Here is a 12,538-nt window from a genome sequence, read left to right on the forward strand (position 1 = left end):
TCTGGTGGTTTATCATCTCATCAAGCCATTGACCTTCGCGTGATCTGGTCAAGAAAAATGGCATCGAGCGAAAAATGCAAGCTTTCTCCTTTTGCATACAATTATCATATCGTATGCAGTGGTGAAAAAAAAATCTTATTCTATTCCTACTGATTTTCAATGTGGTCTCGATTTTTCTTATGCTTAGCGTATTAGTTTTCACCTAGTAATTAAATCCAGTGTAACTGTATGCCATATATTGTTTTTTATCCACATGCAATCACTGTTAACTTTTTTTTCTGAAAGAAGAAATCACCGTTAACTTTTGGAAGCACACATGTTGCGTACAGCAGAAAGAGGATCATGCACGCCCATGCATCCACTTGCTTAGGGGCAGGTACATCGTAGCCACACCGTTTCATACTTTCATGCGTGCAAGCAAAGATGGATAGAATTCATGGGCTTAACAAACGTTGCTTTGTTTATCCCAGACCAGATGAGCATCAGGTGATCTCTAAACTTTTCCCCTTGCTTGCTTGCTTTGTTCCTTCTCCCCGATTCAAAGCACCGGAATAATTCGGTTAGATTTTTTTTCAATAAAAAAAATAATTCAGTTAGGTTGCTACGGCCTTTTAATAAAGACCAGTAAAAGTCAGTTCAGTGCACCAGACTGCATGCTGAATCGCTGGTTGGCCGACCGGCCATGTCGCCGTCCTGTCCAAGCAGAGCAGCCCAGCAGCATCTTCGTTTCATTTTTTGCGCACGAATCTTGATGGTCTCCAACACTGCAGAACCTTTCATCATTTGCTGTACTTGTAACAAGAACACACCTCTTTTCTTTTGGCACGGCCTGGCCGCAGTTCATGTCGTGCTATGGCATGATTTTCTTTTTTGAAAGGCCATGTGGTGCTATGATTTGGTCCCTTTGCTCAGGGGTTGGCTCTAGGATTTTGACAACGCTGCAAAAAAGAGTATCTTCGTTTCAACATGGGGGCACAAGGCCATGGCAGACAGGCCGGGCCTGCACAATAACCCTGGTGCAGTTGGTCTCAATCATGGTTTTTATCGGTTACTCCTAGGTAATTGCAGAGAAATTGCCGTCATGTGCACAGTGTCCTTTCGTTGGACTCGGCAGAATTCAGTGATGGACAATGGGTCATGTCCTCCATATTAAATTCGATTAGTTGCTTGGCTGAACCATGAAATAAACTCATAAATGAGCATTTCAGAGATGAGCAGGAAAGGGATGCATCCAATTTTTAAAGATGAATAAAGAAGTCATCTAAAGTTGGGAAAAAGGCACACCACAAAAGACTGAAAAGTACCACTTCTTTTTTTCTTCTCAAGTCTACTCTACCAAGCACCAAATTATGCATACTTATCAAACACGTACTTGTAGTGATATCCAAACATCCATTTTGTCTGACGAGGAGATTTCTTTAAACGAAAGACAGTGACCACGGCACAACAGTACTGACAGCTAAATTGACCGGATAACCAACCTCTTAATCGTGCCCTTAATACTGGAATTAATTCAAATTTTAATTATGGGTATGAGGTACCGGACTAAATAGAACAAATGCAAGCAAACAAATGCAGGGATTATGGAATGGGTCGGTACGCTTTACCCATCAGAGACGCCGAGGATGCTTCGTGTCGAGTGTCTGGTAGTGGCCACTAATTTGGCAGTCGACGACACTGACAGATCCAGCTTTGAACAGCGCCCAGTGTTCATGGAGCCAAAAATGCAGCAGTGTTCCTTTTGAGATCAAAAAAGGACTGAAGCTAGCAAACAATTGTTCAAATAAACACACGAATTTCATCTACAGGATATGGATAAATGCTTAACACAGTACCAGGGTTTTTCTATTAGCACCGCAATTGCAATGCTGCTGAACATTTTTTAGACTTGCCATGATTTTGCTCCTCCATTTTTTCCTCTTAAAATGAATTAAAAGATGAGCAGGATATCCTCTCCCCCGTCGATCCTAAAAGAAAAAACCGCGCCCATTTCTTCTTCTCGACCTTACTTGGCTCGTAATGAAGGGTAGGTAAGTACACTAAGATTTTTATCCCTCTTTTTTTTTTCTACGTCTGCAACATTGCGTGCGGGGTACCTACAGGCTACAAGGTCGCGGCCGCCTGATCTTGGGCTCGCTTACCGGCTCGGCAATCAGCATGTGATGTGGGGTTTTTGACCTCTGCGGATCCCTCGCTGATGATGACGGATCACTATATAAAAAACCGTCAATTACTCGTAAAATGCACGGGCAGAATGGCAGATAGGTCGCGAGCTAGCTGTTCTCCCGTTTCCTACGGCACCTAGAGAAAGAAGAACTCCGGGATACCGTTTCGTTCGGACAGCGATGAGCAAACGAACAAATCGCCTTGCCCGAATGCAAGATTACGGCGCCGTTGCATGGTTGAAAATTCCCGTTCCCATTCGTGTAGACCAGCACCAGCAGTATGGTTCATGTGTTGGCAGCAATAAGAATTTGTTCGGGAAATTTTGTTTATTTAGGTGCTGGTGGCTGAAGCGGCCAATGTGCATCTCGGCCTAATCTCAGCGTGTGGCCCAACACAATGCAGACCCTGTGGCCTGCCTGGTCCAGTATTCTGCAGCTGCTGGCTGGTCTCTATCGTGATCGTCCTGACGCGCACCGTTTCGCTAGGGAGCCACCACGTACACCGGTACAGCACCGTCTGGCCGCGCCGCGGAGATCGTCGTCGCATGCATCACGGGGGCCGGGCAGCGCGAGCCGGGACGAAACGGCCAAAAGACAGCGCCAGCCGGACACGCGGGGCGCAGGTCAACCGGATCCGAGAGTGCAGCCAAAAACCAGCTTGCCTCGCGTCTCGGCCGCCGCGCGCGCTCAGCACTCGGCAAATGGCCAAGTGGTCACGGCTACTTGAGGAGTGACCCTGGCTGAGCGCAGGACTCTCCAGTCTCCACTGCAGCCAGCCAGCGATTCTTCCGTCTCCACCGGCCTCGACGATGCATCGCAAGACCAGCATCCTCCTCCTCCTGCTGCTCTTGCTGGCTTCATGCGCTGCGCTCTCGCTCTGGGTTCCGGGGTCCCGTCCCGGCTCATCAGGTAGGCCATGAGCAGCCGCAGCCGCTTTTGACCCGTGATTCCTTCTTTTTTTTTTCTGACGGCTCTGCCTGCATATGCGTGCTGCAGTCTGGGTACGGCAGCGTCAGGAGGGGCTGCGCCTGCATGCCGCCGTGGCTGCGAGACGGCGTCTGGGGCAGAGGACGCCGGTGAAGAAGCCTCCCTCGCCCAACCCCAACGGCATGACGACTATGGTGCAGCCAATGCCGCCGCCGCCGCCCAACTCTGTTAGCAAGTCGCCGCGTAGGGGGATGCAGGTCGGGGATGGAGCTGCCCACCAACACAGACAGCCACTGAACTGAACTATAGCAGTCTGTCCTCTGTAAACAAGTTGGTTTTCTGCTGCCCTTTTTTTTTTTGAACGAACGGCACGGATTGTGCCATTTCTATTAATATAGAAGAGATTCTGCTGCCCTTGAGACTTGAGAGTTGAGACGATAGAGGAATATCAGGACTCATGTCGATGTCATGACAAATAACAGCAGGGCAATACTAGAGCCAAGCATGAAGCATCTGCATTTGCCGTTCGCAACCTGTACCTTTGCTAGCTAATTCCTTCTTTCCTGCGATCCTGCCTGCCTTCTCGTACTAGTATCTCTATGCGGAAAAAAAAAAGGTTAATGGTTGTTTCGGATGATGGGAAAGGAACATTCCCTGACGAAGGAAGTAGCAGCCAAAATGACCAGCAACAAGAGTGCAAGCAAAGTCTGGCAAGGATCATTTCATCATGACGAAACTGATGAGATCTTTCAGAACAGAAAACTGATGAAGCAGGTAGCCGGCTGCCGGTTAGCCAGGGTTAGCACACTGGTTTTGCTTCGAATCTACAAAGCACTAGATTGGTCACTGTTCCGGCCAATTTTGCAACGAACATTTTGTCCCAAACGATCGTCAGGAGTACATCTTCTTTACATCCTGGACTACTTTGAGATCCAAGAGGGTATTCGGTGTGCCCTAACTATTCAAACCAAATTTAGACTACTTTGATCAATTTTGACCACCATTTGGTTGGATTGGATGTCAGAATTTGGCTTGGTTGCCTTCTTTTGGCCACTGTAGATTTAGCTTTGGTGATCCGAGTTGCCAATTCCACGACCGCAGATTTAGCTTGGCTACGTGGCATAAAACCAAACACACCATCAACAGTCAACACCCCCACTCTTGCAGAAATACAGAGTTGCAGACGTAAATTGATTTTGACTTTGTCAACTCCGAAACTCCTTGCAGAGTCTTGACCAAAGTCAAACCGGTGCCACGTGGGACGGAAACCCACGAATTTTCGCAAAGCCCCGCCGACTTTGATGCCAGTCATCCCCACCGCGGCACCGTCCCCACGCCTTTGTTCAGTTCGAACTCGAACTCTTCCGGCGCTTCTAGTGCTTGCTCGCTCAGTCGCTCCCCACTCCCGACGCGGCGCCGTCGCTCTCCCTCTCCTCGCTCGCGCGCCCCGTCGCACGCATCCATTCCATGGTACGCTCTCTCTCCTCACTCCCCGAACCCTAGCCTTTCCCCTTCCCTCCTCGCGCCACTCCCCTCACCTCTCGCGCTCCCAATCTCCTGCAGGATTCATCCCCGACATCAGCCGCCGCCGCGCCGATGGCGGCGTCCGCCCCGCCGCTCGACGACTGCCTGCGCCTCCTCCGCGGCGAGCGCGACGAGCAGAAGCTGGCGGGCCTCCTCGTCGCCGCCAACGTCTGCCGCGCGGGCGACGCCGGCGCCGTCCGGAAGGTCTACGACGCCGTCGGGCCCCGCTTCCTCCGGCGCCTCCTCAACACCGGTAAATAAGCCATACGCCACAAGTATTGGTTAACCTGCGGGGGACTGCTGAGCTTTGGGTCACTGGGTTTTGATTCGTGGGCGCAGGGCTGGGGAAAGTGGAGGGAGGGAAGGAGGAGGAGCGGGAGGCGTACCTGCGCCTCGCCCTGACGGTGCTCGCCGGGCTCGCGCGCGTTCCGGAGGTTGCGGCCGACGAGGGGGTCGTCTCCACTGTGCCCCTAGTCGCCGAGGTTGTCTCCAAATCGTAAGAAATTTACTCTCTGTGACCTTCTGGCACTTCGTACACATGCTAGTGTAAAATGGATCAGTACACATGTTTTTTTAGTTATTTTGCAATCCTCGCTGTTTGGATATACAGATGATATCCTGTTTTGAATCTGTTAAGAGCTGTACCAACTGTTTTGCTCCCGAAAACTAATTTTGATGCTTGCTATCTGTACATATTTGCTCATGACTGTAGCTAAATCATGTGCTGCAGGGCTGATCCCGCAATCACTGAAGAATGCTTTGAACTTCTGTCACTTATTGCAATAGCCTCTGAAGACGGGGCTTACAAGTTTTGCGAGCCTGGTGTAATAGACATGATCTTCCTTCAAATCTCAAGCTTACCAGATGGTATTACATTTTGTTGCCTGTATCTTGTTGCCAATTTCATCTCTAAACTGAGGAGTGTTAGAACTGATCCTAAAGATGCAGGTCTCAGCTGCCACGTTTTAAATTTGTGCATCTGGATGGGTGATTTTGTTATTCTGCTTTTGAAATGTGGTCTTTGTCTATTCAATTCAGTCCTTGCCAGTACTTACCACTCAGCGCCATGGGTTCATGAATAGCAATTTTTGGGGTCATCAACCTGTGAAAAAAGATACAATATTTTGTTTGGTTGATTGGTGTTCAATCTAGTTCGAATGCTTAATTTCTTATACGGTTTTCTTGATTATATTGTTTGTAGGTTCAAAGTGCATAGAACTTGCCATTAATCTAATGCGATTACTTGTTCATAAACTCAAAGTCGACAACATGAGTGTGGAAAAACTGCAAGGAATGGCAAGCATGGTATGATTGACATACCAGAATATTTTACGTGAACATTTCTGCATTTCTCGTTTCACCATTCATAAATTGATCTGATGATTTGGTCTACACTTTCAATGCAATTCAGGTGACTTGCCTTGCCAGGCTTTTTGCTGTTCTTCATACTGCAGTTAAATTTGATGCCCTGCACATGCTTACCACCCTCCTGTCCCAAAAGGAATCTGTAAGGATTACCCTTTTCCCCTCCTTTTGTTTTATTTGAAGCATGTGACTTGTTTTGTTATGCATGATATTGGATAAGTTCTTCCCAATGATTTATTATTACTCCTTAATGCTTTGTTTTGTTGTTGGAATGCTAAAGCCACTTCATGATCTTTTGAGATCAATGCCGGCATCAATTTGGGAATCTCACATTCGAGTTGGAATCACTGCCATCCTCCAAAATCGTGTTGGTATGTACAAGCTTCATATTCATAAATGATGTAAAACTTTGTTTCTAAAATATTGTGAAAGCTGTAATTCTTTGGTCAGATTGATGAAATAGATAACCTTAACATTATAGGTTTAATAATTAATATAATCATGTGCATTCTTTAGGGATGAAAGCAGTAATACTTATATGTGCCACTTTGTTCCAACAGCACTATATAGCTTGATTTATTCTTACCTACCCATAGGATGTATTGGAATTATTGCATGTCGTCTGTTTATCTGGCTACCTACCATTGCATGAGGAATGTATAGCGTACTCAGGATAGAAGATTGAAACATAACCATGCTATTATCTTCTTCCCTTTCGAGATGCTCATGGTATTAAATGTTTTGTTGCTGTTCAGTATCCTCTGAAAAGCTGCATGCTCTTCTTTTGGCGGAGTGCATGATGTCCATACTAGGTGAGGATTGGTTGTCAGAAGATTGTAAAATCCAAAATACCCAGAATGTGTTGCCTGTTGACAAGTAAGTTTTACATTCCTGTATTCTGTGGGATGTGCCTTTAATTTTCCATAACATTTGTATTTTTCTGCAGATTTGTATTGCTTGTCCTAGAGTCTGCAAGAATTGAAGTGGCAGTCCTTCTAAATGAGCTTGCTTATTTGAAGTACGAGTCTTTAAAAACTTCTCAGACAGATGAAGCCGTCTGTCAGAAACAGAGAAACCTCGCTATATTATTTTCATTAATAGAACGAATAATCAAAATGATATCAAATGCCAGTAGCAGTGAAGGTATGTTTCCATCCTCATGTTTTTTTTTATTCCTTGGGCACCAAACCAGGATTAGAACCTGTGTATTTTGTTTGTCGGTGCAATCATCTATGACAATTTCTCCACTTCTGCAGCACCAGTCTTTGATAATGCCATTCCATCTATGTATGTGTTCGCAGTTGCAAAACATGCATCAGCACAGAGACATGTCCTGATGCAGCACTCTTTAAGGAAATCTGAACATTGAAAGCATTTCCTTGAAGTGCAAAATATTTTGGCACGCTAGGCACACTAAAAACTCGACCTGCTAGGCACGCTAGTTTAACACACTCAATAGCAAAATGGTTATTAGTTCAGTTACTTACATCATCTAATCTGAGCTTCAATTATTTTTCATGGGTATCAGCTGTCAGTGTTATATCCTGCAATTTAGAGCAATTGAGTTATGCTTCTAAATTGCCAAATTTCTAGTGCTTTAACTTTTGGTGTTGGTAGCATCTAAGATTTTGGGGGTGAAATCTTACCATTTCCTTTATATTTCCTAATTCATTACATTAGCTATCTTTCTATCGAAGTCAGTAGTCATGGGAATGGCTCATAGAAAGCCTACGAAGATAACTGTGCTCCTACCAACCATTCTCCTTTTAAAAGAGATTTGAACTGCATGCAGGTGCACCAAGTCAGACTATCCGTGAAAGTACCATAATGCAGGCCATCACTGGATTAAACGAGACAATCAGTTTAGTTTTAGACTTTCTGCAGGATGCAAAGGTACATATTCTTATCAACCACATATGTCCGTTAGTATTTTATAAGATAATACATGATGAAGATGAAAATGTGACAGGAACATGGGCAACGGAAAGGTGATGATCTTTTGGCAGCTGCGAGAATAGTAGGAAGGTGTGCTGCTTGCTCATCTTATTATTCTAGGAGAATTTATGGATCCTTATCTTCCCTTCTTTAACAAATAATTGCTCCTTAGCAATTTAAGGGCCCTTTAGTTAGGACTTCAAATAAATACTAGTTCCTCCATCTGCTTGTACTGCTTGTCATGATGAATTGTATATTTGTTTTAACATTGTCAACAAAGTTGGTTTTCCTATTAATAAGTTAGTTTTCATCCTTCTGAACAAATGTGTACAATTTGGCCACTTCATATTTTTCTGTACACACAATGTACATAAACTGTTAACCAAGTGCGTGTTCAATAGCAAAGCGCCCAGATCAAGCTTCTGTACAACATATTTTTTGTCGATTCAAAGTAACATTTATACTTTGTTGCAGTTACCTGGCAGAGGCACCATATGCCTGCAAGGAGAAAACTAGAAATCTATTGGAATTTATCTTTTCTATAGAAGGTCAAGATGAATCAAGGTTACTTCTTGATTTCGTGCTCTGCAGGTGTGTATATATCTTCTTTCATGATGCAAAATACTGATGGTATAAAGTTCTATTCTTGCGACAGCCCCTTCTATTCTATTTGCTTCATGCTTCCAATGCTATCTCAAATAACAATGGAGGCTGATGGATGTAGAACTTTGGCATCATTTGGCGGCTATAAGGCAGTAAGTAGGATTATTTTCTTTTCAACTTGATTGCTGTTTCCTTTACTACTTATTCCTCAAATTAATTTTACCTTCCTATTTATCCTAGTTCGTTTTGCATGTTCCTTGCAAAGTTGGTGCTTTCTCTGTTCTTGCCAGCATGTTACTATCATTCTGTAAAAGGGGCCTTTCTGTCGCCTCTATTTCAAGGTGAACACGGATTAGAGATCTCCACAGCCAATATATAGTGATTAGAATGATCCATATAATCATATTATGTTATGCAATGTCATGGTGTTCCTATTCTAGAGGCTCATAGATAGCCAGTTAATTTTGAATTTTGATGCTATGTTTATTGATTGAGATGACCACATGAGATGGTGATTAACTTCATCAAGATTAATAGAGACATCTTGTTCAGTATAGTTAATACTCTTTTTTTCTACTGAGATATGGAGAGCAGCTGATTGCCTGTGTTTGTCTCTGCAGGTTATAGATTGCCTTGTTAAAATGACTGAGCAGGATGGAATCGACAATGGTAGCATGTTTTTGGCATGTGATACCATTATAAACTTCATGTCTAATGTAAATGACTTCATTTTCTGAAAGTTCAATTCTGCATATGCCATGAGAATAATTAATAACCTGTTGGTATTTTTGTAGAAGAAAAGTGTCAATATTCCAGTGGATTCTTGTTTCATCCACCTCCTAAAAGCACTTGTTACATGGGCTGGTATGCTCCAACTTCTGTTTATTAGCTTAAACGTGTACCTTTGTTCATCATTGGTGATATCATTATGTGGGTAGTTGCTATAGTCATTTCTCAATATTTGGTTCTTGCAAGTTCATTGCTTAGGTTAAAACTGCAAAAAAACATCTTGAACACATTTTTCGGATTATGATAATGGATGACAGGGACAGAGCCAGGATTGGCGCAAAAGGGGGGGCCAGGCAAACTATATCATACAAGTTCTTTAGAAATCACGGTCAAACGAAACAAATTTGAACAAATTTCAATGCAAATCCAATGATCTATAATAGACAAGTTTTGAGCATTGGGGGGGGGGGGGGGCATGGCCCCTGCCATGCCCTCCCTGGCTCCGTCCCTGATGGATGACTGCTTCTTGTCAGCATCTAAGATATGCATCCGCAGACTTCATAAATTATTTCCTTTGTTGGCTCATACAGATTGAATGTTGTATCAAGAAATTGATGCACTTCGATCACTGGCTGTTTTGACCTGTGTCATGACTTTCGATACCTGGCATCTTTCCCCGTAGGTGGTGCTGGAATGATATCGTAGTTGACATGCGAGTCTTCTATAGTACAATATTTCTGAGATTTTGGGCACAAATGAACTGGACGCCTGTTAACATACTGACAGCAAAGATTATCTCAAGCTCTTTTTTTGTGTAATTGACAGCAAAGATTATCTCAAGCTCTTTTTTTGTGTGTGTTTGTGTTGTTAACATGCTGAACCGGTCACTATATGTTTATTGCATATAGGAACCACAAATGCCTCATCGGTTACCATGACAGCATCCTGCTTATGCGCAATGCTGATAGACTTGACATCAGAAGAGTTTCTGTTGAGCTGCTCTGATTTTGACACCAAGACCCTTGGGAGTTTGTCTGAGCTCATTGTCAGAAGTTTGCAGCAGGTAATTAGTCCTTATTTCATAATTGGGATTATTTCGTTTCAGGCAATTGTTCACTATAATGAATCTTTTCCATTGCACTGGATGTGCTGATAATATGGTGTAATGTCCTTCAGGATGTCCCTGACGATGATGGGGAGCAATTCAACCAGAAGCAGATGATTGTATCAGGTAAACACGCTAATCTATTGACCTAAAAATTAAGCCCATTTGATATGCACAAATAAAAAATCCTACATTTTCCTTTTCTTGGAGTATCCGTGCAGGTTACAGGCGATGGGCTAATCGATTTCCACATGTTAAAAACGTAGTGGAGCAGCATGTATCCTTGTGATCAACCACCGCCCCAAGAGCAGTTCTGCATGAATGAAAACCTGCAAATTGGAATCTAAAAGCGCCATGCTTCAATTTGGTCTTTGGTGGGTCATTAGGTTTTCAAACCATTCCCTTTACCCGGTATTTAATGTGACATGTTGCTGTTTTGCTTTTGGTTAGGGAATTTTAGGTTACAGGAATTTTGATGTTAGGATAATTCTCCTACGGCAGGTCAAATGAGTGCGCCTGTACGGATCAGAAAGATATTGTTTATCCAGGTAATCCTCATAGCGGAGCAAGTGGACACTAGAATTGCTTATGCACAAGAAGGAAGAAGGCAGTGAGACGACAGATTTCCCTCTCTTTCACCATTTCCCCTTGACCACCATGTACAGAACTCATGTACCAAAGCTCGGATTTCAGAGCCCAGTGTAGTCTGAAGGAATGCTTCGTAAGATCAGGCGAGGGTTTTTCATTTACCGTTCCGCTATGTACTCGTCGAGCGGCTATATTCACCCATGTGCGGCCGTGCGGGTGTAGAGGCCAGAACACTGTTCCTTTAGATAAAAATGCATTCACGTCGCGAGTTTGTATTAGTTGCAACGTCGGTGAATGATTCATTCTGTATTCACCTGGAGTGTTAGCAAAACTATTCATTTCTTACTATGCATGCGACAAGATTACACAATCGGCTCGACGCCAAACATAAATTTACCACCGGGGTTGGTGCCTCAGCCTGCTATACATTCACGTCAGGGATTACACATGGGCAAAGCACCCTCGTGGTCTCATGGATGATCAAGCTGCGTTGTGGCTGTGTGCTGGTTACTAGTTTTGCGTTCGCCGCTGCTCGTGTGTCATGCCATCATTCACCTGTCCACGTACCACGGGTAAAATTTCTCATAATGCCCATCTTCTAAATAGGGACAGGGACATCGAAATGGATTTCACACGCCTCCCAACCTGCTAATCCTTGGAAATTTCAGCACAAGGACAGCTACAAGCAGCTGCAAGTCTGCAAATTTTATGCAACACAATAACTTCTGCCTTCCTCCTTTTTCTCAATTCAGAAGCAATACAAAGACAAGCAAAAAATAATCTTGTGCTACCAACAGGGAACATCATAAAGACTAGCAATAAAAGCATCACCAAAACTTTGAGATACTAAACGATCTTGCTAAACACAGTACAAATTCAGATCAAGGCAACATAGCAGGTTCCAGTTGCAACTTCTGATAGAAATAAGAAAGTTCACAGCCAAAGATACATCTACGATCGCGTATGCATTTTCATTCCTTTGAGACTACCGTGGCTTTCCAACTTGGCAGAGTAGTGAACTGATTTGGCTGCCCACTGCACAGCTGCCTCAGAGATCAGGCGACAGCCTACAACAGTCAAAGACTCTAATTTCTGATAGTGCACGAGCAGAAGCTTAAGGTGAGATCTGTCAGCGAAAGGCAGCAAGATGAGAGCACAAGGAGGCCCTGGTTGTCCAACTGCTCCCCATGGCTGGATGTCCAACCAGAGTAATTGATCTCTACTCTCTGCAGGTTGGGGAATCGAGAGCAGAGTGACGACAAGGCTTCTGTTACAAGGTGAAGGCCGCATCCAACGCAGAGAGTAGCCCTTTCCTCTGCCTCAACATTATAGAACCGCTTTGAGACAAGGGAAAGAGAATTAAGATCACTTGTCCTGGTAATCCTCGTGATGATCTCTGCAAGAAGTGGTTCTGAGAGATTCTCCATTGAGCAGCTTCTCAGAGCACTGGACTGAAATAGATGAAATCAGAATGAATTATTATGAAGATGATCAAATATAGCGAAACTCACCAAGCAGATACTGATCATGCATCGATACCTTTTCAATTTAATGTTTATCTTCGTAAAGAGGATAATGGATAATATATTCCCGGCTT

General features: G+C 44.0%; 1 protein-coding gene across 9 annotated transcripts; it reads left to right on the top strand.

Annotated features, from left to right (window-relative positions):
- The first annotated feature begins 4,411 nt into the window (after positions 1–4,411).
- Positions 4,412–11,219, top strand: LOC117841413 (uncharacterized). 9 transcript variants are annotated; one of them, XR_004637290.2, is made up of 19 exons: positions 4,412–4,562; positions 4,656–4,869; positions 4,956–5,112; positions 5,347–5,483; positions 5,818–5,921; positions 6,028–6,123; positions 6,262–6,352; positions 6,737–6,857; positions 6,928–7,124; positions 7,774–7,874; positions 7,951–8,006; positions 8,391–8,480; positions 8,572–8,671; positions 9,140–9,235; positions 9,314–9,383; positions 10,157–10,311; positions 10,425–10,479; positions 10,564–10,727; positions 10,804–11,219. XR_004637290.2 is itself a non-coding variant. In XM_034721768.2 (18 exons), exons 1-18 carry the CDS (start codon positions 4,560–4,562, stop codon positions 10,617–10,619), a joined length of 1,899 nt encoding a protein of 632 aa, XP_034577659.1. In that variant the 5' UTR covers positions 4,412–4,559; the 3' UTR covers positions 10,620–11,219. The 9 variants fall into 9 exon arrangements, 2 of the variants coding, with proteins under 2 accessions (XP_034577659.1, XP_034577658.1); XR_004637292.2 differs by having other exon boundaries at positions 10,814–11,219; XR_004637291.2 differs by having other exon boundaries at positions 10,855–11,219.
- Positions 11,220–12,538: the final 1,319 nt, after the last annotated feature.

The sequence above is a fragment of the Setaria viridis genome, chromosome 1, assembly GCF_005286985.2.
Source record: "Setaria viridis chromosome 1, Setaria_viridis_v4.0, whole genome shotgun sequence".
NCBI classification, from domain to species: Eukaryota; Viridiplantae; Streptophyta; class Magnoliopsida; order Poales; family Poaceae; genus Setaria; species Setaria viridis.